The 21984-nt window shown below is 43.1% G+C and overlaps 2 protein-coding genes across 2 annotated transcripts; one reads left to right on the forward strand and one right to left on the reverse strand.

Moving 5' to 3' along the window:
• On the reverse strand, positions 264-14306 carry LOC110405458 (neuropeptide Y receptor type 6-like). The gene is made up of 3 exons (XM_021410771.1): positions 4004-14306; positions 3865-3899; positions 264-2975 (listed from the first exon to the last, which is right to left on the reverse strand). The coding sequence occupies exon 3, from the start codon at positions 2780-2782 to the stop codon at positions 1658-1660; it is 1125 nt and encodes a 374-aa protein (XP_021266446.1). The 5' UTR covers positions 2783-2975; positions 3865-3899; positions 4004-14306; the 3' UTR covers positions 264-1657.
• On the forward strand, positions 14910-16685 carry HNRNPA0 (heterogeneous nuclear ribonucleoprotein A0). The gene has a single exon (XM_021410772.1). The coding sequence runs from the start codon at positions 15216-15218 to the stop codon at positions 16137-16139; it is 924 nt and encodes a 307-aa protein (XP_021266447.1). The 5' UTR covers positions 14910-15215; the 3' UTR covers positions 16140-16685.

The following is a 21984-nucleotide window of genomic DNA, read 5'->3' on the forward strand; positions in this document are numbered from 1 at the left end:
GAATTAATGGGAACCATTAATACTGAGGTACTCTCAATAGCTGATTATTAGCCTCTACTAGGTATTTTACTCTCTCCCAATTTTCTTTCTGTAATGCCAAAAGCAGATGTGCTTAAGCTGTGGTTGTTTATGCGCTCTATTTCATGTGCACTATATTTGATCTAATTAGAAAAGAAGTGCTATGTTGTGCCAAAACTAATTCATACCTGTCACTCAAATACTTGATTTCCATGTCAATAGTTCTGCCTTTCTTACTCTTGCAACTATCACTGCTCTTGTGACTTCAATGGGATCAGGCCCTAATAGGTTTCAATGAGATCTTGCTCAGTGGGAATCAGGAAGCAGTTGTCAACTGAGCCTTTTTCTAAGAGCTTGAACAAGAGAAAGCAAGTTGATCTCTAAGGCAGTGGGTCGTTGGACTGAGGTGTATCATTTGAACAACTGAATTTTAGCTGATTTTTATGTTGGCACTATCGCATGGGTGAAGAATCGCTTTCATTAATTTTCATGACCACACTGGAAAATGATTTTTATTATGATTTAATTTGAGAGAAGTTGTGTTCAATATGACATCATCAGGTTTCCATACATTGCATAACAAAAGAAGCTTCCAACCCTTCCAACTCTAAGGATTCAATGGTTTTACAAGCTCTTCTCAAGCATAGTCAAACAGAAACAACTGCAGATGCCCCAGATGTGACCTCTTGCTAGTGCAGAGATGTGGGAAAGATATTTTGGAAATTAAAGGAGAAAACTATTTTTCTATTAAAAGAAAAACCCATAATCAGGGTAAGTAGCAGAAACAATTTACTTTGAGTTCATAGCATGTCTGTTTCATAATGGAGATTCTAAAAGGTCAGTTTTAAAGGCCAGCGATGATGAGAACAGAGAAAGCAATGATCTATACCAGTGGTTTTGAGGAGGATGCAATGCTTTTAGGAGGAATGCTAAATACATATTGCGTCTTGATCAGCAGAGGTCTGATGCAAATTTGCAGCACAGCAAATGGGGCTTGCTTTAGTGCTCATTTAAAATAAAGGAAAAAAAAAAAGAAATTCCAACTCCAACCTTTTCTCACATTAAGGTACAGTTTCTAGGATGAACCGGTATTAAAGCAAAGTGAACTCCATGCTGGGGCTGGAAGGAAGATGCTAGTGAAGGTTGAGGGTAACTTGAGGGGCCTTCCTCTCAGTATAAACTGCTTATAAACTGCTGTGCAAAGTTACCATGTAGTGGAGATGGCAATGGTGCAGGGCTGGAAAATTAAAAAGACAAAAATCAGTTTGTAAAAAGGCTGATGAAGTTGAGGAAGCCTCAGTATTCATGGTTTACTTAGGCAAAGCCAGGTGTGTAGGAAGGACAGCTGCGTCAATGGAAATACTCTTACAGTGACCTGGAAATTGTGGATTAAAAAATAAGATGTTAATACTGTTGATATTCATTGTTCTTTAAAACTCTTGGAAATGGTTTATTAGCATTAATACCATCATGAAATACTTGTTAGCAGTATGCCTTTGGGAACATGATTCTGTTTGTGCTGAATTAAATGGCAAAGACCACCTCTAACTTCAGTTAGATGAGGTACCAGGATGAAGGCCTGCAGAAAAAGGTCATCTGCAGCAAAATGCAACATTTTGGAAAATGCTGCTGGATTATTTTAGGTATCCACAGGAGGGTGGTTATTCAGTTTCAGAGAACCCTTAGATACATCAGTTTGCAGATTTGAAAGGGCAATGTTTTCATATTCCTCTTGTGATGCTGAGCATCTGCAGTGATGAACTAGCACTCTCAAATCCTTCTGAAAATTCTTGTTGAGGAATCCATAGAAGATGGGATTGATACATGTTGAGATCATGGCCACGAGGTGGCACAATGTAAATGCTAGGTTATGATTACAGCTCATCAGTGCCTCGTGGTTCCAGTCAAAAACAACATTGAATATATTGAGAGGCAACCAGCAAGCTGCAAAGGTCACAACAATTGATATCAACATCAAATTAATCCTTTTGTTTTCACTCAGCCTGCTCTCGTTCTCTCTCATCCTATCTATTTTACTGTGTCTCCGCCGGAGGCATACAAATATCTTGAGATAGCAGATGAAAATAAACCCCAGTGGGAAGCAGTACTGGAAAAGCAGCAGACTCGTGGTGAAAATCAGTCGTTCTGTAACAGAAGGCCAGGCCTCGATGCATGCGACTTTGTTCTTATAGAAATCGCTGTGGAGGGAGAGGTGCTTGAAGGGTTCGTCCGTTAAGTGGTGAAACATTAAAAAAGGAATGGATATCACCAGGGAGAAAACCCAAATGAAAATTATTCCCCAGTAAGCATGTGAGGTATTAGGCTTCCAGCCACGAGGATTTACAATTAACTGGTATCTCTCAATAGCAATCAGTACAAGCGAGAAAATGGAGACTGTGACAGATATACTTTGTATGAAAGAGCTTATTTTACACATAGCTTCCCCAAATATCCAGTAATCCATTAAAGTGTATGCCACTGTGACAGGAATACACATGATGCAGATCAATACATCCGATAAAGAGAGGTTGGCAATCAAAATGTTTGTAACATTTTGAGCTTCTTTCTGTCTCTTTATTATAGTAATCAGGCAAATATTTCCAAAAAGCCCCACTGCTGTAACTAATGTGTAAGCTGTAATAAGCAAGAATACTGCAGGGAAGGAAGGTTGACAGGTATCAAAGTTCAAAAACTGAGAATAGCTGCTGTTTGGGATAGTTTGATTAGGTAAAGTCTCTGTAGGAGGCCGAATGGCTTTATCCATTGTGAAGCATCTCCCAGTCTATGGGTAAAAACTAGCTAGGAAGGTGTTGCATCTGTGAGTACATCCATCCCCTTATCACTTAGAAGATGTTTTCCTTGGAGTTTGCAAGGCGGTGATTACTGTGATTAAATCTTTGTATTTGGTGTCCTTGAAGTTTAAAGCAAGTCTGATGTAATTACTGCACTGATGAGTTCTGAAAAGAAAAGCAAATGGTCTAGTGTTAGTGGTTTTGTACAGAAAGGTGGGTGGAGGCTGGTCCTCCTTTTCTAAGGCTCTGTACTGACTGCTAGAGAACTATGACTGTGATGTTTGAGAAATAGCAGTGACAGCTCTGTTTAACACTGCATGAACGTTTTCACACAAATCCTCTTTTACTAACCGTAGGTAAATGTTACTTTTCAAAATAAAATATTTTAAGATCTATCTCAGCCAAAGATTTAGCAAAGTTTGAGGAACGCCAGTGAGAGCGGTCTGTTGCTTTTGGGTTATCAGAAGAATGAAGAATTGGATCCTGCCATCAGATTGCTGCTTTAGACATCATACATACGTTTCCTCTAAAACTAGAAAGCAGTGTGAGCTAATTCACCAAATCCCTCTGGTTTAATCCAGAATGGTGCGTGCTTGAGCATAAGTGGTATTCAGAGCCTCTATCAATGACATCTTTAAGGGAGTACCTTGTTTTGCTTACTTATTGGAGCTAGCGTGTCCTTTTTCCTCAATCTAACCTGAGAAAAATGTTAACTGTGCAAAGATCACATCTTAGTTACACACCTGATTGTTTCCTATCTGCAGTTGTGAAAGATTGTCTGTTTCATCTCCCTACACACCACTCACTGTTGTACGAGGCTGACAATTGATACCCCCAACATTTTCTGTGATTAGATGCAGCATGTACTCCAGAGATACCCAGCTGACTCTTCTTTCACTTCTAACTTTAACAGCTGTCAGGCAAAGAATGTAATACAATACCATTCTGTTGTTATAAAACTAATAGTAATGGGAAGAATTAGCTTCAGCAAAAATTCTTGATGGGTCTGAATTTATCATTGAGTTAAAAAGTTAATCTGAAATCAAAGGCTCACCAGCTTTCTAACCAGAAAAGGACTGTGTTTCCAACCTGGAGAAATAAAAAAAGGAGGAGGTAAGAGTGAGCTCTGAAATTTGAAGATGGGTTGATATGTGCCATACATAACAACTTTCAAAACTGAACTGTTAACTCACCGTAATTCCTTTTTGAAGAAGGAATTATTGGAAAACTTGCTGGAAGAAGGTCAGTCGTCATCCCTGGTAATAAATACCATAGCGTTGTGAGTCCTGTGGAGAGAATGGGATGGAGAAGCAGTGGAATGTTAGGGGACGCAGAAAAAGAGGAAGGGATGGGTAGATGTTTTATTATTACAGAAGTAATTTTTATATGTAGAAGTTTCATCAGCCTTTTTACAGAAATGATTGCCACTATTTAATCACTAGGGAATAAAAACTGTTTGGTGCCTTGTGCAAGATTAAGCACAAGTCCAAGACTAAACTGGAAAATATGATTTTATAGCTGTTTGATTTCCTACAGCTACCCAAAGAATGTTACACCTAAAGCTATATCCAGAACTGCTTTATTCTCATGCTTCTACTTGACCTTAGTTTGTGTTCTTCAAATTAAGATTTAAAAAAACAAACAAGCCTTTGTAGGATCTGTTATCACTGTCCTTCTGATTAAAATATACTTTAATAGTGTATTTTACTGTAGTTATGCTAGAATGAGAAGTAGCTGTAGATCTATGTGCCCGTATGTGGCTTGATGTTCCAAATATGCCTTAATTTGTTGTAGGGGTCTAACGTTAACGCCTGTAGTCTTCTTAAATAACCCAGCTGGCCCCGTTTCAGCTGTAGTGAGAGGGTGGCATAAGAGCTCAGTCAACAAAGCATCAAGAGCCATTGAAATCCAGTGGCTCAGTTGGATTTTGTAATCTCTCACTGGTGTCTGGAGCCTGGTAGATCAGGAAAACAGCTGTGTACTGAAATTAGTGTGCACCAGCTTGCAAAAACTCCTCTTACTGAGTTCAGTCAAAAGTGAGAGGATTTGGAAGCTAGCACAAACAGATGATGTGCCTCAGTAAAGCAGTAACGTATTTCCTGGAATGCACTGCAAACTGCTTTTCCCTAGAGTAGCACTAATTGCCTGGCTGGATTTATCATACAGAAGAATGCATGTGCTGGAAGGACAAGACAGCCGGTGCTAAATGTTGCCCTGATGAGCTTTGCTGCCACTTCCAGATGTATAAGGGTCCAAAGCCTGGCTGCTTTGTCCCAGTGGTGATCTTCCTCTTTGCACTGCCTGCAGTGTTCACCTGGCTCGCCTGACAGCTGCTGTTTAAGAAAAGGTGAGGTGTTAGCAGGGGCTCTGGCTCCAAAGGAAGATACTCTCAAAGACAAGCTCTGCTTTTTCCTGCTTGTTATGTCAGCAGGAGAAGCTGCAGGGACTAGGAGGCCATGAGGCTGAGCCAGGCTGATAATATTTAACGTTCTATTGGCTCCTCTCACTTCCTTATCCATGGCTGCAAAAGATGGTTTGGTAGTGAGTGTTGCATGTCCTTTCCCAGTAATTCACTGTGGACATCAGGGCCCCCTTGGCACTGCCTACCATTAAGGCCAAATCCCCATGCTGGCCTTCTGGGCAGCTCACTCAATGCATTAGCTTATAGCACACTCATCATCCACGCTGTCATGCTTTACTCAGAAAAAAAGATGAATTTCTTTTCACTGTTTGCTTCGTATTATGAGTTAAAAAGTGCTCACTTTAGTGCATGTCATTCTGAAAGGCAATTTAAACATTTTCTTGACAATAAAACAATTATACTTGTCTTGTTTAAGCATTTGGAGTATTCATAGTGTTAGAAAAATAAGTTACACCCGAACTCACTGCAGCATGTTGAACTAAATTGTAATACATACTGGTATTTTTTTTAAACTGATAAATATCGGTGGAGTAAGCATCCTTGAACTGCAACTACAGCTGATGTCAGAACAGGATTGCAATGCTTAATAAGAGAACTCATGTCTGTCACTTACTTCAATCCCTAATCCATGCATTTCAGAAAAGATTCTCTATCATAGACAGTGAGAGTTCAACACTGTGAGGAATGATAATCCACTTAGCCAGATGCTTTCATTCCTCTAGATGCAGAAACATTGAAATGTGCATAAGGAAAAAATTAAAACATAGTCTAAATTAAAAGAAGTTTTTAAAAGACTTTCTTTTTAAGTATTTTCTTACCTAAAATGCATAGTTCTGTCCCCTTGAAGTGACAAGTTAATATCTTGGTTGCAAACATCATCTGTCCATTAAGTTCCAAAGTATTGCAATCTGAATGAAACTTTCCATTCAATTTTAAATATAGGATGTACAGAATACAATTATCCTGTAGGAGTTATATTTAAGTAGCTTTTCACTCAGGTTTATAGATTCTCTGACTTCTTACCTGATGAAAAATTCAAGTCATATCCACACTGTCGTTAGCAAAATGTCTTTTCCTTTTCTGAGTTGATTACAAAGCCAGCAAACACATCTCCTTTGTGTATGAAAGATTCCAAAGCAGAGCCATCTGCTGCTGAAGCTGTACTTAAACTCTCCTTTCTTCTCTTTCTGAAACAAACCACAGTTTCACAATTTCCAACTGTGATCAAATCCGCCAGTCTGCAGAAAGGCTGCTGAGGAATAAAGCACGCTCTGGAATCCAAGAAGAGGCAAACAGCAGTGAGCAGGGAGGAGAAAGGACCAGTAGTCATGGGGATGGCTTTTCCTCACTGCGTTGCTTCCCTCCGCCCAAACACCTTATCTTGCAATTTCATTTTCAGTTATCTTATTTGTTCTGTACTGCAAATGTTTTCCCTATGTGGGATTTCATACATAAATATTTGCAGATGGTTTCTTGCTTTTTTAACTGAGGGGAGATATCAGTGTCCTAGTAAGTGCATCATTTGCTCTATTGCAATTAAATTCATCATATTTTCCACTATAAAGTGCTATGTTAAATTTTACACCAGAGTTATAACAATCTTAACGAAAAGCAAAGCACAACACCTTATACCACCACTTGCTGAAAAGGGGATTTATTATTACTACACTTCTTATTACTACTACTCTTTTTCCAGTAGAAGTCCATGGTCACTTTTTTTGTGTGTGTATGTGTTAAATATAGTACCGTTCAGCATGTGCCTGTTAAATATTTAGAGCAGATATTTATGGAACAGGAAATGAGCTCGTCCTTCTCAGACGTGGTATTTGGTAGACTGCTTTTTAAACTTGTCATTTCCTACCTGGCTCCCTTTGGCCCCCACTGTCCCGGCCTCTCATGCTGAACTGTCGTGTGGCTCTTTGGAGTTAGGAGCAGAGGCAGTAGAAAATGGTCAGGAGTTAGCATGTGTTTGCGTAGGGACAGACTCATGAAAACTAGCTGAGGATTCCTTGTTAAATTAGAGAAGTGGAAACTTGCAGACAAAACATTTGAGGATGCTGGCGTCTGTCTTGCTGCTTCTGCTTTTTGGAGAGTGTTCCGAAAAGCAGCAGGATTTTGGGCTTAAGCAAGACTGATGCTGTACTAAGAGCTCAGGTTAGAACTCAGTATCTGAAAACATGGTTAGTTGTCATGCTGCTGTGGTTGTAGAAAAGAGAGCTGGAGGGGGCCTCTCACATCAGCCAGATGAATCTCTTGCTCCGACTGCATTTGCTTCTATTTGTGATGTATTTGCCTAACCTGTCTTGTGAACATTTGTGGTGATCCTTGGTTATGTGTTCCAGTGCCTCATTTACTGTTAGGAAGATTCACTTAAAGCCTTACCCTAAAATTTCCTTCTCTTCACTTTCACCCATTGCTTTTTATTTCAAGAGTGGTCTCTGAATTCTGAAATTTTAGCCAAACTGCTGGGACTGTGCAATGTGAATATACTTTTCTAAAACATTTCTAGCACTTGCTGATTTTGATTATGTCAAAAACATTGCAAAAGAAAACTTTTCCAAAGTGCTTTACAATTTCTGCTTCTGGTTGTGGTAAAACCCAGGAAATGAATCAAGACCTAAAAATGAAATATGCTAGATGTGTATCAGAACAAGCCATAAAAATGGATTATCTGTTTATAAATGAAATAAGCCAGTAAAATTAAAAGATGTTCTGATTCTATTTATAAATTTTAATCAAACATCAGATTGCTTATCTACATTGGCATCTGTTTCTAAGATAGTACTGTGTGCAGTCCTCCATCTGTGGAAGGACTGAAGTGTTTAACATGTGATCCCATTTATTTTACAGTCATGTCTATCTGCTACCTTCTGTGGGCTTAATTTGTTGTAACCTGTTGTGAATTAAATATCATCTGACATCAGAGGCTCACAGGTGTAGCTGCTCTTGGTCTGCTTATGCTTGACGTCAAAGGTACATACACTGAGCGGAATCCATGGCTGGGAACGAAGGGGCCAAGGTATATTGTTTTCATCCACGTGCTGTAGTGTCTATTTGCAAACAAGGCTAATGGATAGCAGAATTGTATTTACTTTATATAAATGATCATGATATTTCTAAATTGCTCAATAAAAATGACGTGAAAATAGTCATTATCAGTTGGCATCGATAGCTAACTGGAAGGCAGGATTGCAACTAGTGAGAACTTCATGTGTAAGCTGATAACAAAATGTTGGAAATGCATTGTGGTTAAGACTGCGACTGGGTTGGTAAAGAAACAGTCAAGTGTAAATTTGGTTGCTCTACCTCTGTGGGTTTTCAGTGGTTCTAGAATCTGGTAGGATTTTCAGAATGATTGTATGAGTTTTATTGGGGTTTCCAGTAACAGTTTGCAAAACAAACAAATGAACAAAAAAACCTCTAAAATAATAGTGTACTGAGTCTCATTATACTGAATGTGAGTCATTACCCTGATAATCACCTATCAGCATTATTCCAATTACATGGTATTATTGGAGTAATAATTCCAATTGGAATATCTTTGCCAAGCTGCTGGTTATATGGTAGCTAGAGACATGATCTTGGGTAAATGTCCCCGTGGTGGTTTTAAACCAGGTAGTGTTTGACCCTTACCAGCACAGAGCCCAGGGCACTGTCATCTGAACCAGCCCATAGCTCAGCAGGGGCTCATGTATATGCAGTATGGTCTCATCTCAGTTAGAGTGAAGGCATGTTATTGCTGTGGCATAAGACCACGAGCAGTGTGGAAGACTAGAAGCCATAATAAGCAGTATTTCCACCTCTGAGTTTGTAATAATGTCTGCAGTGTTGGTAACAGCCTGTTGCTGAAGAGTTCTTTAGTACAAGTTTAGCTATGAGCTGCTTCAGTGACCTGTAATAACTCTGAAGGATCTGGAATATTTCTTCCTAGTAAGCGTTACTCTTTGTAGCGTTTCAAAGGGGCACTGAGAAATAAACGTAATGGGAACTCTTCCTCTTCGTGTTAGTGGCAGATGTGCCAGTTCACGTTGCAGAGAGTAAGACAGTGTGCTGTGATGGAGGAAAAACCCACTCCTTTCATGGTTTCCTATTTCATGGAGAGATCAAACCTGAATAAGATCTCCTCAGCAAATAGGTTATGATTTGACCAAAAAGCAACATCTGCTAATCAACTAAGTGTGCACTGTAAATTTTTCTCCAAAAATCATGCAGATAAAGAGGGATTGATGTGTATATATATATCAGTTGAAACACTAACCCTTAATACAGATCGTTTTTCCTAACTGGAGAAAAATTATCACAAAAATTCACTCACACATCACAATCTGGCATTTAGGTTTCACTCCCCTTTATTGCATAGTTCTAAAGAATGGCTTAGCAATATCCTTGATGCTGATTCTGGTCCTTACCTCCCAATTAGGTCATTCCCAGAATGAAAAGTCAACCGTTTTAAAATCTACTTAATCTTTAAATGAGTTACTTATAATAGTATTTGCATTTTAAAAATTGTATCATGCCGTGAACTTTCATCTCATTTCTGGACCTTCTTCAGTTGGCGTACAGCTGAGATGGAGGTTGATATGTCTGTGTCTGAAAGGTTAGCATCTTTATTGTTTGGGGCAACCGAGTCACTTTTCTCTTTTCTTACTGAAAAAGAGATAAGACATATGAGTAATTGAAATAGGAGTGCAATTGCATTAATTTATATTTTATAATAGCTTCCACTTTCCAAACTCTGATTCAATCCTTTGTAGCTTTTTAGAACTCCTCCAGCTGATGTTGTCCAAGAGCGATCTCTGCCAAAGACTGATCTATTTGAATAGCACACACATTTGCTTGTTCCCATTCTACAATCTTTTTATAACAACACTCTGAGCACCAAAGCCTGCCATTCTTATGCCGTGAATTTTTTTACTGTCCTAATTTTTAATTAAGAAGTACTTAAGAAATTGAAAGAAACTTTTTTTCATCACGGCCTGTTTCTATTTTCCTCCACGTTTCGAGCTGCAATAACAATTTAGATTTTCTGAATTAAAGGTACGAATTCTAGATTGCTATTTCGGGTCTACAAAGCCTTACTTTTTATACACCTCCTCATTTTAAAATTTCTTCAATGGCACGGATAGATATCTTACAGCTCATTTCAGGCAGGTACATATTGAGCTTCGTAGCATAGCTGCCCCTGCTGTTTTCAAACAAAGCTAAACGTCAGTCGTTCAAAAGAAAGACAAAAAAAAGTGCCCGGCAAAGGTTCTGTGGAGCAAGGAGTAGATGTGGCCTAGGAATAGCTCAGGGAAAAAAATGAAATCTAGTAGATTTTAACTTAAACATGAAACACATAAAGAAAGGGCTGCAGGCTTAGGAGATCTGAACATGGCCAAAATTGCTGTTGGCTCCAGGATTGGTCTTCCTTATTCAAAACTTATGATTGTGGTCTATCTTAGTCCAAGGTACAGTGAAAGATCTACCCTTCCACATCTGTTTCAGCATTGCTAGACTCTTTGATCTTTGATGTGTTTTTCTGACTCTTCAGACTGCATTTCCCTGCCGTACTTTCATCCCATCCCTCCAAATCATGACCAGCTCTCATATGAACTTGTAGGAAGGAGAAGAAAGGAAATAATCAATTTTGACAGAAGAGTGGAAAGATGAAAGGGGAGAAGAGAAACTGAGCTTCAGACATGAGAGGAGGGGAGAGGGCAGGAGTTAAAGAAAAATGGTAGTGTAAGTCCAAATAGAGGATCCAAATGCCATGATCTGATGACTTCCCCTTCACCCTTCACAGAGATGTATTTCTCTTTTTCAGCACAGTTCCCTTACAAAGTGCTCAGGGAAGATGTTGTTCAGGAAGGTGAGCTTTTGATTGTACTTTCTGAATAAACAGTTCTTGGGGGTTATTCTGTAGTTACATTTTTATCTTATTGTGCATTAAGTAATTAAAGGAGGGGGTAAAGTGTTTTATTCCTCATCTGAATTTGCATGGGGCGGAAACTTGCATCCCAAGGAGTGTCCTGTTCAAACTTTAGGTAGGGAAAAGACTCTCTAGTTTCCTCTCAGTGCATTTTAATCCTTCTTTTTCCATGGAAACCCCATCGCGACCAGTGGTAATTCATGACAGTCTCAAAAGAAAGATCACAGACGTAATGTTTCTGCAGATTAAGGTACAAAGGGCAGAAAAGGATGAAAGATAAATATTTTGTTAGAAAAAGGCAAAGCAATAGCTCTTTCAAGGATGGTTGTATCTCTTTTATGAAGCTCTTCACACTCATAGCTTAATCAGGGGACCAGGATGAAGAAGTTTCTGTTGCTGTTGCATGTTTTATCTAAAATTTCTTGCTATTAACTGCAAAATTGCAGCATGCCTGGAGTGCTGATTTGGTGGCAGAGAAACTTCTAAAAGTCTTACAGTCTCTCTCTGGCTTGATTAGTCTAAAAGCCCTTGCCTGAATGTGTATAGATCTCCAAGTGATCTGGGAAATTACAGTCAAGTCCCCTTGATTCCGGACCATTTCTGCCTATGCATATTTAGAAGAATTTAGAGTGAGGTCTGTATGTAGCCCGGATATATTAAAATGATGTTAATGTAGTCTTCGAAGAGCATCATGTCAGTGCAGAACTCACTGCCCGAACAGCCTGCATGAAGGAATCCTGTGGGTTTCAAAATGCGTTCTATCTGCTGAAAGGTAAAACTCAACCTCTATCTAGAGGACTGCATTACACTCATAAAAACAGGTATAATCAAGTTCATAAGATACTCCACTGATATGCTTAAATTGCTTTTAATAAGAAATGAACAACACCTATTGGTCATGGAAGCCAACAACACTGATAAAATGATATTAAAGGAGTTGAAACAAAGGGTATGAATTTTATTATTTAATATCTTGTATAAAAGTGATGTTATAACTTAAAAGACTTTTGAATCTTAATATTGTTCTATTGTCCCTGAAGCTCTTTTCCAAAACTTCAGTATTCCTTTTCAGTCTTAGAAATTTGGACCCATTGAACAGAATCGCAGAAATATATTTCTTTAGTGATAAAAGATTCTATAATGGTTTTGTTTGTAGTGTATTTTATATCAGCTCTCACCAAGGATGTCCATGCTGTACATAGGAAGCTCAGTGCCTGAAAGGTGCTCTGCTAATTCCCGTTTTATGAACCAGTAATGCCCTCTTGTGGATCCTGGTGGGATGCTTTCTACTGGAATAACCGGTGCCTGAAAACGTGTTTCTTCTTGCTTCTAATATTCTAATAACTAAAATATCAAACTGAACAACTAAAAGGCACAGAGTTTGTAGGAATGGATATAGCAAGCGACCTGGTGTGCTGATGGAGGAAAGCATGAGTCTGATGGGAACTGGAGAGGTCTGGTTGGAGTAACCAAGGTGGCTCGGGCACACTGGGAGCTATCAAGAGCTGTGTGATGTCTGGGAGAAGTTGTTTGGCTGCCTAGGAATCTCTGTATCACCAGAGCCTGGTGGTAAGAGTACAGGCATGTGGATATGCGGCCCTCTAAGTGCAGGGTCTGAACTCTGAAAGTAGGGTTTGGGGCAAATACATGAAGTGTGTGGAATCGCGTATGCAGTGGTTGGCAGTGGGCAGCGCACAGGAGGACGGCAGGCCAAATGAAGTTAGGTCTGTCTGTAGTATCAGAGGAGGCGCTTCTATCTGCAAGAGATGGATCTGTATATGTTTAAAGGGTTTTCTTGTTTTCATTTCTTCAATCAGACAGAAGTGCAAAAGAAGAGGAAGCGCTTGGGTTATGTTTGAGTTGGGTCAGCTATTGATTTTGCCTGCTGATTTGTTTGCATTTCAAGGCCCTCATCTCCTCCTCCTGCTGAAAGCAGCAGTGACTTCTTTTTTGCTCTCTTCCTTGGCCTGCTTGTCTGTCTTGTTTTCAGGGAGCAAAGTGAGCCATAACAAAGCGTTGTTTTCCATGTTATCCACCGAGGCCATAATTAGCTCTTTGTAATTTTTATTCCCTTTCACTGTAAATTATTAACGGTCTGTAAAGCTCTCATGGGTGATTTCCTACTTAAAATTTAGCTTGGGAAGGGCTACATAGTTTTTACAATAAGTGGTAAGCAAAATATATTTTTGTATTTCCTGTAATTGTACGAAAGTTTCAGACAAGAAAAAGCTTTTTTTTTTTTTAATCAAAGTAGAGTATGTTTATTTTTATACCACAAATATTTCATCGACGTTATGGGTCTGTTCTCTTTTCTAAAGCTAGATAAAATGATTGTGTCTGTTTGTGCATTGAGAGAAATGAAGCTAAACGTGACAGCTTTCCCTGTGAGTGGCTGTCAAACACGGACATTTAGTATTCCTGTCACGTTAATGATACTCTTAAAAGATTTGGCTGTAACAGAAAACAACCTCAAGAGGTCAGGTTACCATCCTGCAAATACGAGTTCAGCTGATTGTAATCATGGCCTTTGAGTTTGAAGACCAAAACCTTGGCCTGCTGAGAGAAGTGAGACCAGAATTCTCCTAGCAGTGTTCACCTCTGGCATTGACACCCTCTGAAGGGGAATGAGGAAGAATCACAGGTCATGCTGAAATGTTCAGCCTTTCTGGGCTCCGTCTAGGGCTATAGTTAACTCAGCCTTCCACCAATGGGGTCTGAGTCTCCATGGGTGCATTTGCACAGCAGCTGATCTAGATCAGGGGGTGCAGCAGTTCTGCTTCCTCACTCAGAAAGCAGAGGCAGCTAAAACAAAGCAGCTTGTGATCCAGCCTTAAAGGACGGCAGCCGCAGCGTGACTGAGCGTTGGTGCCAATGTGCTTGGATGGTCAGAAATAATATTCTCAACTTGCTGTGGTATTTAGTAGAGTCAGTAGGACCCTGTCACAGAGAACAGTGCCCCAGAAACTGATCTTGGAAAAGGTCTACGGAGTTATCATCATAGATGAGAAAAGTTAGATCTGCTTCTCAGGACCTAGTGCCTGAAAAAGCCGAGAAACAGAAAACAGGGATCAGAGCATCAGCGATTACGTAGGGTTTGTGTGCCACTGAACAGCTCCTAACGCCTTTTTAGAGCGAAGATGTAGGAGTGAGGAAGCACAGTAGCGCTGGAGAGAGGGAATGAGGAAGGAAACAGGAGGAGAAAGGAAGAAGCGCCCCGGAGCCAGGGCTGCGGGAGCTCACTCCCTCGGGGCCCGCTCAGCCTGCAGTCCCTCAGAGCGGTGGGGGTGGGGGGCGGCCCGGCGCGTGCCTCGCAGCCTCCCAACGGTCAGAGCGTTTCAAACGCTCCCGCGCGAGCCGACCCCTCCGCCCGCTGCTCCCGCCCGCAGGGGGCGGGGCCGCCGGGGAGAAAGCGCGCGCCGGGCGAGAGGAGCCCATTGGCTCCCGTCCGCGGGGTTGGCGCATTGGCGCAGCGCGGGCCGGCCCCTCCTCCTCCCCGCTCTCGGCGCCGAAGAGGATGCTCGGCACCAGAGGCCGTCACGGAGTCATCCCATTGGCTACCCGCCGCGCCCGTCACCAGCGAGCCCCGGTCTTTTCGTCGCCGCGCGGCGGAGGTCGCCCTTTCTGATTGGACAGCGTGCCCGTCGATCACGCCCGGGTCTCCGCCCCCAAAGATGAGTTGCGGGCGGTTCCAACAGCGCTTTCTTATTGGCCGTGAGGGCGCGGGGGGCGTGCTCGGCGGGCGGGGCTCCCGGCGTCCCCTTTGTGTGGGCGCCAGTAGCCGGCCGAGCTCCCGAGCAGCAGCCGCCGCCATTTTGTGCGTGTCTGTGTTTTCCCCCACCCCCGCTCCCCTCTCCGCGGCAGCCGGGACGCTCCGCACCTTCTGCCGGGCAGGTGAGGCGAAGCCAGGGCCTCGGGCCGGGCCTCGGGAACTATCGGGGGCCGCGAAGCCGCGCCGCTCGCAGCGAGAGAGGGGGAAAGCGGCAGCAAAACGGAAAAGGGGGGGAAGGAGCCTTCGGCGCTGCCCCCCGACGGGAGGAGGAGTCTCGGCGCCAGGCCCAGGCGCGGCACCGGCATGGAGAACTCGCAGCTCTGCAAGCTGTTCATCGGCGGCCTCAATGTGCAGACCACGGAGGCCGGGCTGCGGGAGCACTTCGCGGCCTACGGCACGCTGACCGACTGCGTGGTGGTGCTCAACCCGCAGACCAAGCGCTCCCGCTGCTTCGGCTTCGTCACGTACTCGGCGGTGGAGGAGGCGGACGCCGCCATGGCCGCCTCTCCTCACGCCGTGGACGGGAACTCGGTGGAGCTGAAACGCGCCGTGTCCCGGGAGGACTCGGCCAAGCCCGGCGCCCACGCGAAGGTGAAGAAGCTCTTCGTGGGCGGCCTGAAAGGGGACGTGGGCGAAGGGGACCTGGTGCAGCACTTCAGCCAGTTCGGCCCGGTGGAGAAGGCCGAGATCATCGCCGACAAGCAGAGCGGCAAGAAGCGCGGCTTCGGCTTCGTGTACTTCCAGAACCACGACGCGGCCGACAAAGCGGCCGTGGTGAAGTTCCACCCGATCCAGGGCCACCGCGTGGAGGTGAAGAAGGCCGTGCCCAAGGAGGACATCCAGGCGGGCGGGGGCGGCTCGGCGCGGCCCTCGCGGGGCGGCCGAGGAGGAGGACGGGGTCGGGGCGGCGGCGGATCCGGTAACCGGGACCACAACGGGCTGTCCAAGGGCGGCGGCGGCTACAACAGCTACGGCGGCTACGGCGGAGGGGGCGGCGGCGGGTACGGCTCCTACGGCGGCGGCTCCTACGGCGGCGGAGGGGGAGGCGGCGACTACGGCAACGGGTACGGCGGGTTCGGCAGCTACAGCCAGCACCAGTCCTCCTACGGCCCCATGAAGAGCGGCGGAGGAGGGGGCGGAGGGGGCGGCAACTGGGGGGGCCGCAGTAACAGTGGACCGTACAGAGGAGGTTACGGCGGGGGAGGGTACGGGGGCGGCTCGTTCTGAGCCGGAGCGCCCGAACCCACTGGGGGCGGCGCGCGGAGCCCCTCCCTTTGGGCCGGGGCAGCTTCACGATGGTTTCTCCCTCGCCCGCCGAAGGGCAGCTCCTTTTAAATGCCTCCCCGCTGCGGGAGCAGCTCCTAAATGCCCCCTGGGGGCCGCCTCTGCTGCCTGTGCCACTTCTTTCTCTCTGAAGATGGACTGGGCCCCACACACACATACTTTGTGTTACAGTCATTGATGGACTCTATTTTTTTATTATTACTTGGACCTCGGTCGTTTTTATACTAGCAACGAAAAATGTCTTGTTTTAATTTGCTTTTTTTGGGGGGGGTACGGGGTGGGAAGCGTCTTGCCGATCTGGAGTAACAACTGGGGAGGGCTGCGGGGAATTCCTTTGTTGTAAGGACTCGATACCTGGCTACTACGTTTTTTTCTACAAAGCCTACTCGGATCCCATGACTGAAGTTAACATTTCTGTAAAGGAGGAAAAAAAAAATCGTTTTTACGTTTTTTATTTTTTAAATAAATCATTGTGTTCATTGACCTTTACATGTCTAATTTTTTTTCCTAGGATCCATTCCGTACGGTTTAAGGCTTTTCTGGGTTTTAAGTGTTGCTCTGCTTTTAAATCTGTGTGTACTCAGAGTCAATATTTGATTGCCAGTAAAGGTCCTGACTGACTTTTTTTGCTCCCCCCACTGGATTTATTGGTTTTCAAACACTCAGCAGAGAAATCTTTTGAAGCATCGGCCCGTGGATGTGGTCTGTTTTTAAATACTCGTTCTCACTTTTGCAGTTTGTGTGCATCCACCATCTTGTTGTACCTGGCAGTTTGACGTGCTGACATGGTTGGTCAGTTTTTTCTATAGGACTTTTCCATCAACGTATGTACTGTGTTTTGAAGAAATAGTTTGTGTTAAGCATGTGCTTCATTCATATAAAATGTTCCGAATTTCCGATTGCTTAGTTTCAAGTCCTCTTATCGGTTTGTCTCTGTACGGTTCCTTCCAGGAAAGGGTCGACGTTTAGCCCTTTATTAAATGCACACTGTTCTCGTAGTTAACGGACTTCTCACTGAACTATTGTCCTACGTTAAAAGTTCCCTGAGATCTGTGGCAGCTCCACCTACCGGAGGATGGCAGCCCGCTGCCTGCAGCAGGAGGAGCTCTTTGCTAACGCTTCGAACCAGAGCTCTGAAAGTTAATTTATGCCGTTAGGTGACTGGTGTGGAGCGAAATGAAACCTGCACGTGAATAAAGATGGGCTCTATGAGTATTGCCTGGGGAAAAACAAACAAAAAGATTGCAATACTTGCCTAAGCACATTTTTTTTTTTTTTTCATAGCTGCAATTGCCCATATATTTTAAAAAGTGAGAATCTCATCTGTTAGGGCAAATTGCTATGAAAAATGAGCCAGCTAAGTGTACCAGTAACCTAGGTGCCAGTTGTAAAGCAAAAATATTTGTGTAGTCTGCTTGATTAACAAATGTATATTTGTAGCCCTTTCACGCAATAGAATTAAAGTTTGTTGTTTATTATAAAGCATAATGTTTTAGGGGAAAACTGCCTTCTCGCATAGAAATATAGAATAGCGACGTTTATGGGTTTATGGATATCAAATAAAGAATTGAATTCCTTACGTGCTTGAGTGAGAGTATGTATGATACGGGACATGGATTTGTAAGTACAAAGCTATTTTGACTTCAGGTTTCTGAGCACTTAGTCTTTAATGCTGATACTTTGTGGGACTGCATCTTAAAAGCTGGTCTTGATTTGCTCCAGATGTGCAAGATAGGCATGCAATTCCTTGTGCCACTGGGCTGGAAGACTGTGCATGACAAGTCAAGGTATTGTCAATCTTGAATGTCAGTCTAACCTGGCTGATTTTAGTTGAAACATCTTTTCTGTTGCTATGAGAAATAGTAGTGTCAGCTAAACTCATTACCTGCTTCAGTGTAAGTGAACAGGACAACTTTTTGGTACCATCGGGATTTAAATGGAGAGCAGTTTCCTCTTGATTGTGATGCTTGTGGTTCTTAAACAGTGTAACTGGTTCTCCTTGGCTTAGGTTCCAAGTAATTTGCTGTTTGCATTTACATTGTTTTTTTAATCTGAAAAGCTCATTAGGCTCAGTGTTGTTGAAAGCGCGTGGCACTTCAGAGAAGTATTTGTGAAAGGCTGCAGTTGGTGAAGTAGCAGCTCATCAGGACAGCTTCAGGTGGCTGGTTGTATTTCAGTTCACTGAGCTGGGTGGTTCTTGTTTCCTTCCTTTGCAGTCTAAGACCGTGTTGGACAATCATTCTTGAGCTTCCCTTGGAGCGCAGCTTTCCTTTTAGCAACCAAACTGAACTGCTCAATGGTCTTCTGTGAGTCTAGGCATGCGAGCTGGGCTCTCTGAGGATGGAGTGCCTTATTAGCCTTATTGGGGGACCACCTGGTTTCCAAAGGAGCAGTTAAATTCGCTTCTGTGATGTGGTTTGTCATGTGGCTGGAGAGGGATGGAGATCTGCTCATCAGGTGTAGCTTTGTGGTATTTTTCATGTTATGTGCCATAAAAGAACCTGTCGGTAGTGATTATTTTTTTTTTTGTAAGTTACTGCTTTGTTTGTGGAATCTGGCAGTTTTGACGAGCAATAGCTTTGATTTCCAGAATTGTGCTGAAGCATGCTGTGTGATTTTCTGTACGTAATGCTGCCCTTGGAGGACTAATGTCTTAGCACAAAAAGTGGATCCCAGAGATTATGTCTATGTTAGGGAGTATGTTACCTAACGTGTATCTCAGAACACTGCCACCTGTGTTAACTTTCAGAGGCATCCCATAAAATGTTCAGTGGTGGTGAGCGTGTGGAGTAGCTGGGGCTTGCTGTGCTCTGACCTCGTCTCAAGGCAGCAAGAACTTCTTTGTGACAGGGCTGGAACATTTCAGAGGCTCATGTAAGGGACTGTTTAATGAGCAGTAGTACTGGAGTGTACCATGGGATATAAATAGATGTACGTATCTGTGGTGGATAGCATTAAAGAAACGACAACTTAAAAGGTATCTATTCAAAAAGATTGTTAATACTTTCCCTAGTGAGTGGAAGACATCCATTGGTAGATCTTTCCTTATATATTTCATGATGTTTAGCAGTGATGTGCCCTCTAGATGGGCTGCTCTGCACAGGGGTGCGTAGGAGAACTAAGACAAAATGAAGGTACATAGCTGGCATGCAAAAAAGGTTTAGACTGCAAAGTCACTCTGGAGTGCTTGTACAGAAACAGAAATCAAGTTACCTGCAGTTTGCTGTTCCTTAGTTTGTCGTTCAGGAGTGCAGGTGTCTGAAATTAACTTCAACCATTCCTGAACTAAAAGGCCACTGAGGATTGTTGGTTTCACCTGTGACAGATGAAACGAGAGCAGTGTGTTTGCTTCTGAAGCTGCATAAAGTGCAGTAGTTCTCTTAAACGTTGGATGTTCTTTTTAACATCTGCATGAGCAAGAAGGAATTCTCCCAAGCAGAGCTCTGCGGGGGCTGCAGCGCCTCGGTACGGCTGCATTGTGAGGTGCGTGCCGTCTTCAGTACAGTGTTCATTTCTGCTCTGAAGGATCATCTGTTCTTGAGCCTGCATCTGGGATGACTTGTGAATTTTATTTGGCTAATAAAATCAGCCTTGCGCATGCTTTGTTAAGACTGATGAGCACTGCTTTAAAAAGAAACACGTTAAATGCCTGCATATGTAATGAACTGCCACCTGCACAGCTCAGTGGAGGTGCAGCTCACTGTTCTTAACACCAGCTGATGACAGAGTAGTTTGGAATTGAAGAAACAGCTGAAACCGCATTAATCACCATGGATCTCTGTAGGTCACTGACTGTGTTACAGCTGTGATTGTTTTAAAAAACTGCCCTGCCCTTCAGGTTTGCACAGAGGACTTCAGTGGACAGTGTTTACTCTCCAGAGCTGAAGCTTTCAGGTCTGTGTCCTGTCTTGAAGCAGCTGCAAGTAGAGCTGCAGTGCTGTAGGCGTTGGGCTCCCAGTTCTGTGTACTGGGCAATCTGGGAGGGGGAGGAGTGCTTAGGAGATGCAATTAGACTGGATCAGGTACTTCGTGCACGTGTGGCTGCCTTAGAAATGGATGAAGCTGGAAATACTGAAGATGGTTAAAAATGTGATTTAAAGTTCTTAAATGCTTTATGGTGGCTTTTTTTTTTTTTTTCTTCCTCACCAGCTTGGATCTCCTCTGTAAAACAAACTTTACTGTCATTTAACATTCACAGTGGATGGTGTAGGCTGGAACACGGGTTTGCTATCGCGCCTTGTCAGCTGATGCTGTTGTCGCAATATAATGGCATTCCTGTTGCTACCTAAAAGGGCCTAAGCCTGAGTGGTGTCGAGGACCCCAACCTCCCATTCAAGTTTGAAAATAGAGCAGATTCTTTTTTTTTCCTGTGTATCTCAGAATATCCTTTCTAACAGGCAGAGGTTTGGTTCGAGTTGCTAATCTTGACAACAAACCCTGCCTCAAAACAAAGGAAATCCAAACCCTTAAGGACAGAGTTGTGCTGTGTGCATGGCAAACAGAAACACGGTATGTTTCTTTGAGAACAGGACTTTGCTCCTGCAGTCTGTGAGATAGTTGGTTTTTGGATAGAAGGTGGCTTACCTAAGTGTGTTAGAAAGGATTGCTTGTCCTGAGGTAGCTATTATGGGTTAGAGTTTATCGCATCATCAACAGTTTGTGGCACGTTTGTGGGATACACGCTTTGTTGTGGTCCTCTGCTTCCTAAGCTGTCACACGGTGGGGAGGCACCTCTTGTCTGTCTCTTGGAGTGTGGCTGTGTGTATCTGTAATACGCACACGTGCAGCCTGGATGAATATTAGTGGATGGAAAGTGAACAGCCTCAGCCAGAGATGCAATCTGCAGAAAAGTGTTTTTAATCTTCTAAAGCGTAACGGCTTCTGTCACCTGATGTATGCATCTCTTAAAGGTGACTTTTCTGCTTGTTATTGTTGTATGTCATTACATGAATAAAACAATTGCACCTCTGTTTCCACTTCACAACTCAAGAACATCAGCAGGAGCTCTGGGCAAGCACTGCTTGCTGCTCTTGATGGGCTTTTTCAGGTCTCCTGGTGAAATATGACTACTTTTATTATTTCTGGTACATGTGTGTATACAGACACATACAGAACCTCTACTGCTTACCTTTAATGAGTATTTATTTCTACTGCAATGGAAGTACTATTGCTGACTGGTGTGAGATGATGCCTTATAACAAAATGAAAAGGCTTTCTGCTGTGTATCTTTACCAAGGTGTTTTCTATGATTTGCTCGTGTACGTGCTTAAGGAGCTGATGGTGTCAGCTGCTTTCCTCCTCGATGTTCCCTTGATGAATCCTCGTCTTTGCTCCCAGAACACTTGGATTTCTGCAGTATGCAAAGGGGAGGAAATATGTATTCATTCGTGAACCGAGACCTCTGTATGGTTCTAAGAGTGCTTTAATCCTTTCTGTATTCCCCTTAGAAACATCTCATCCATCTCATGGGGAATGTAGGATGATGTGGAAGAAGTGCAGTGGGAATGCTGTAAAGAAGCAGTAGTTTGGTACGGGAGAGACATTCTTCAGATTCTTTTATTTCCTTAAGTTCTCCTTTCTACTGCATGGACTGAACCCAGGTCAAAAGATTAAACACTTCAGGTCTGTTGGAAAGGGGAAAAAAAAAAAAAAAGGAAAAATCAAGGTGCCTCTGTTGTTGTTCAATCTTTGCCTAAACTAAGCTAAACATCTAAACATGGCAACAGCATTTTCCTGTGTTCCCCCAGCACAGATGATCTTAGCAACCAAGAGAAAAGTTGTGCTAAAA

Source organism: Numida meleagris, chromosome 12, assembly GCF_002078875.1.
Source record: "Numida meleagris isolate 19003 breed g44 Domestic line chromosome 12, NumMel1.0, whole genome shotgun sequence".
In the NCBI taxonomy this organism is placed as follows: Eukaryota; Metazoa; Chordata; class Aves; order Galliformes; family Numididae; genus Numida; species Numida meleagris.

What these genes read in the sequence shown, in the direction of transcription:
- LOC110405458 (XM_021410771.1), bottom strand. Translation starts at nt 2,782, where the DNA reads ATGGATAAAGCCATTCGGCCTCCTACAGAGACTTTACCTAATCAAACT.
- HNRNPA0 (XM_021410772.1), top strand. Translation starts at nt 15,216, where the DNA reads ATGGAGAACTCGCAGCTCTGCAAGCTGTTCATCGGCGGCCTCAATGTG.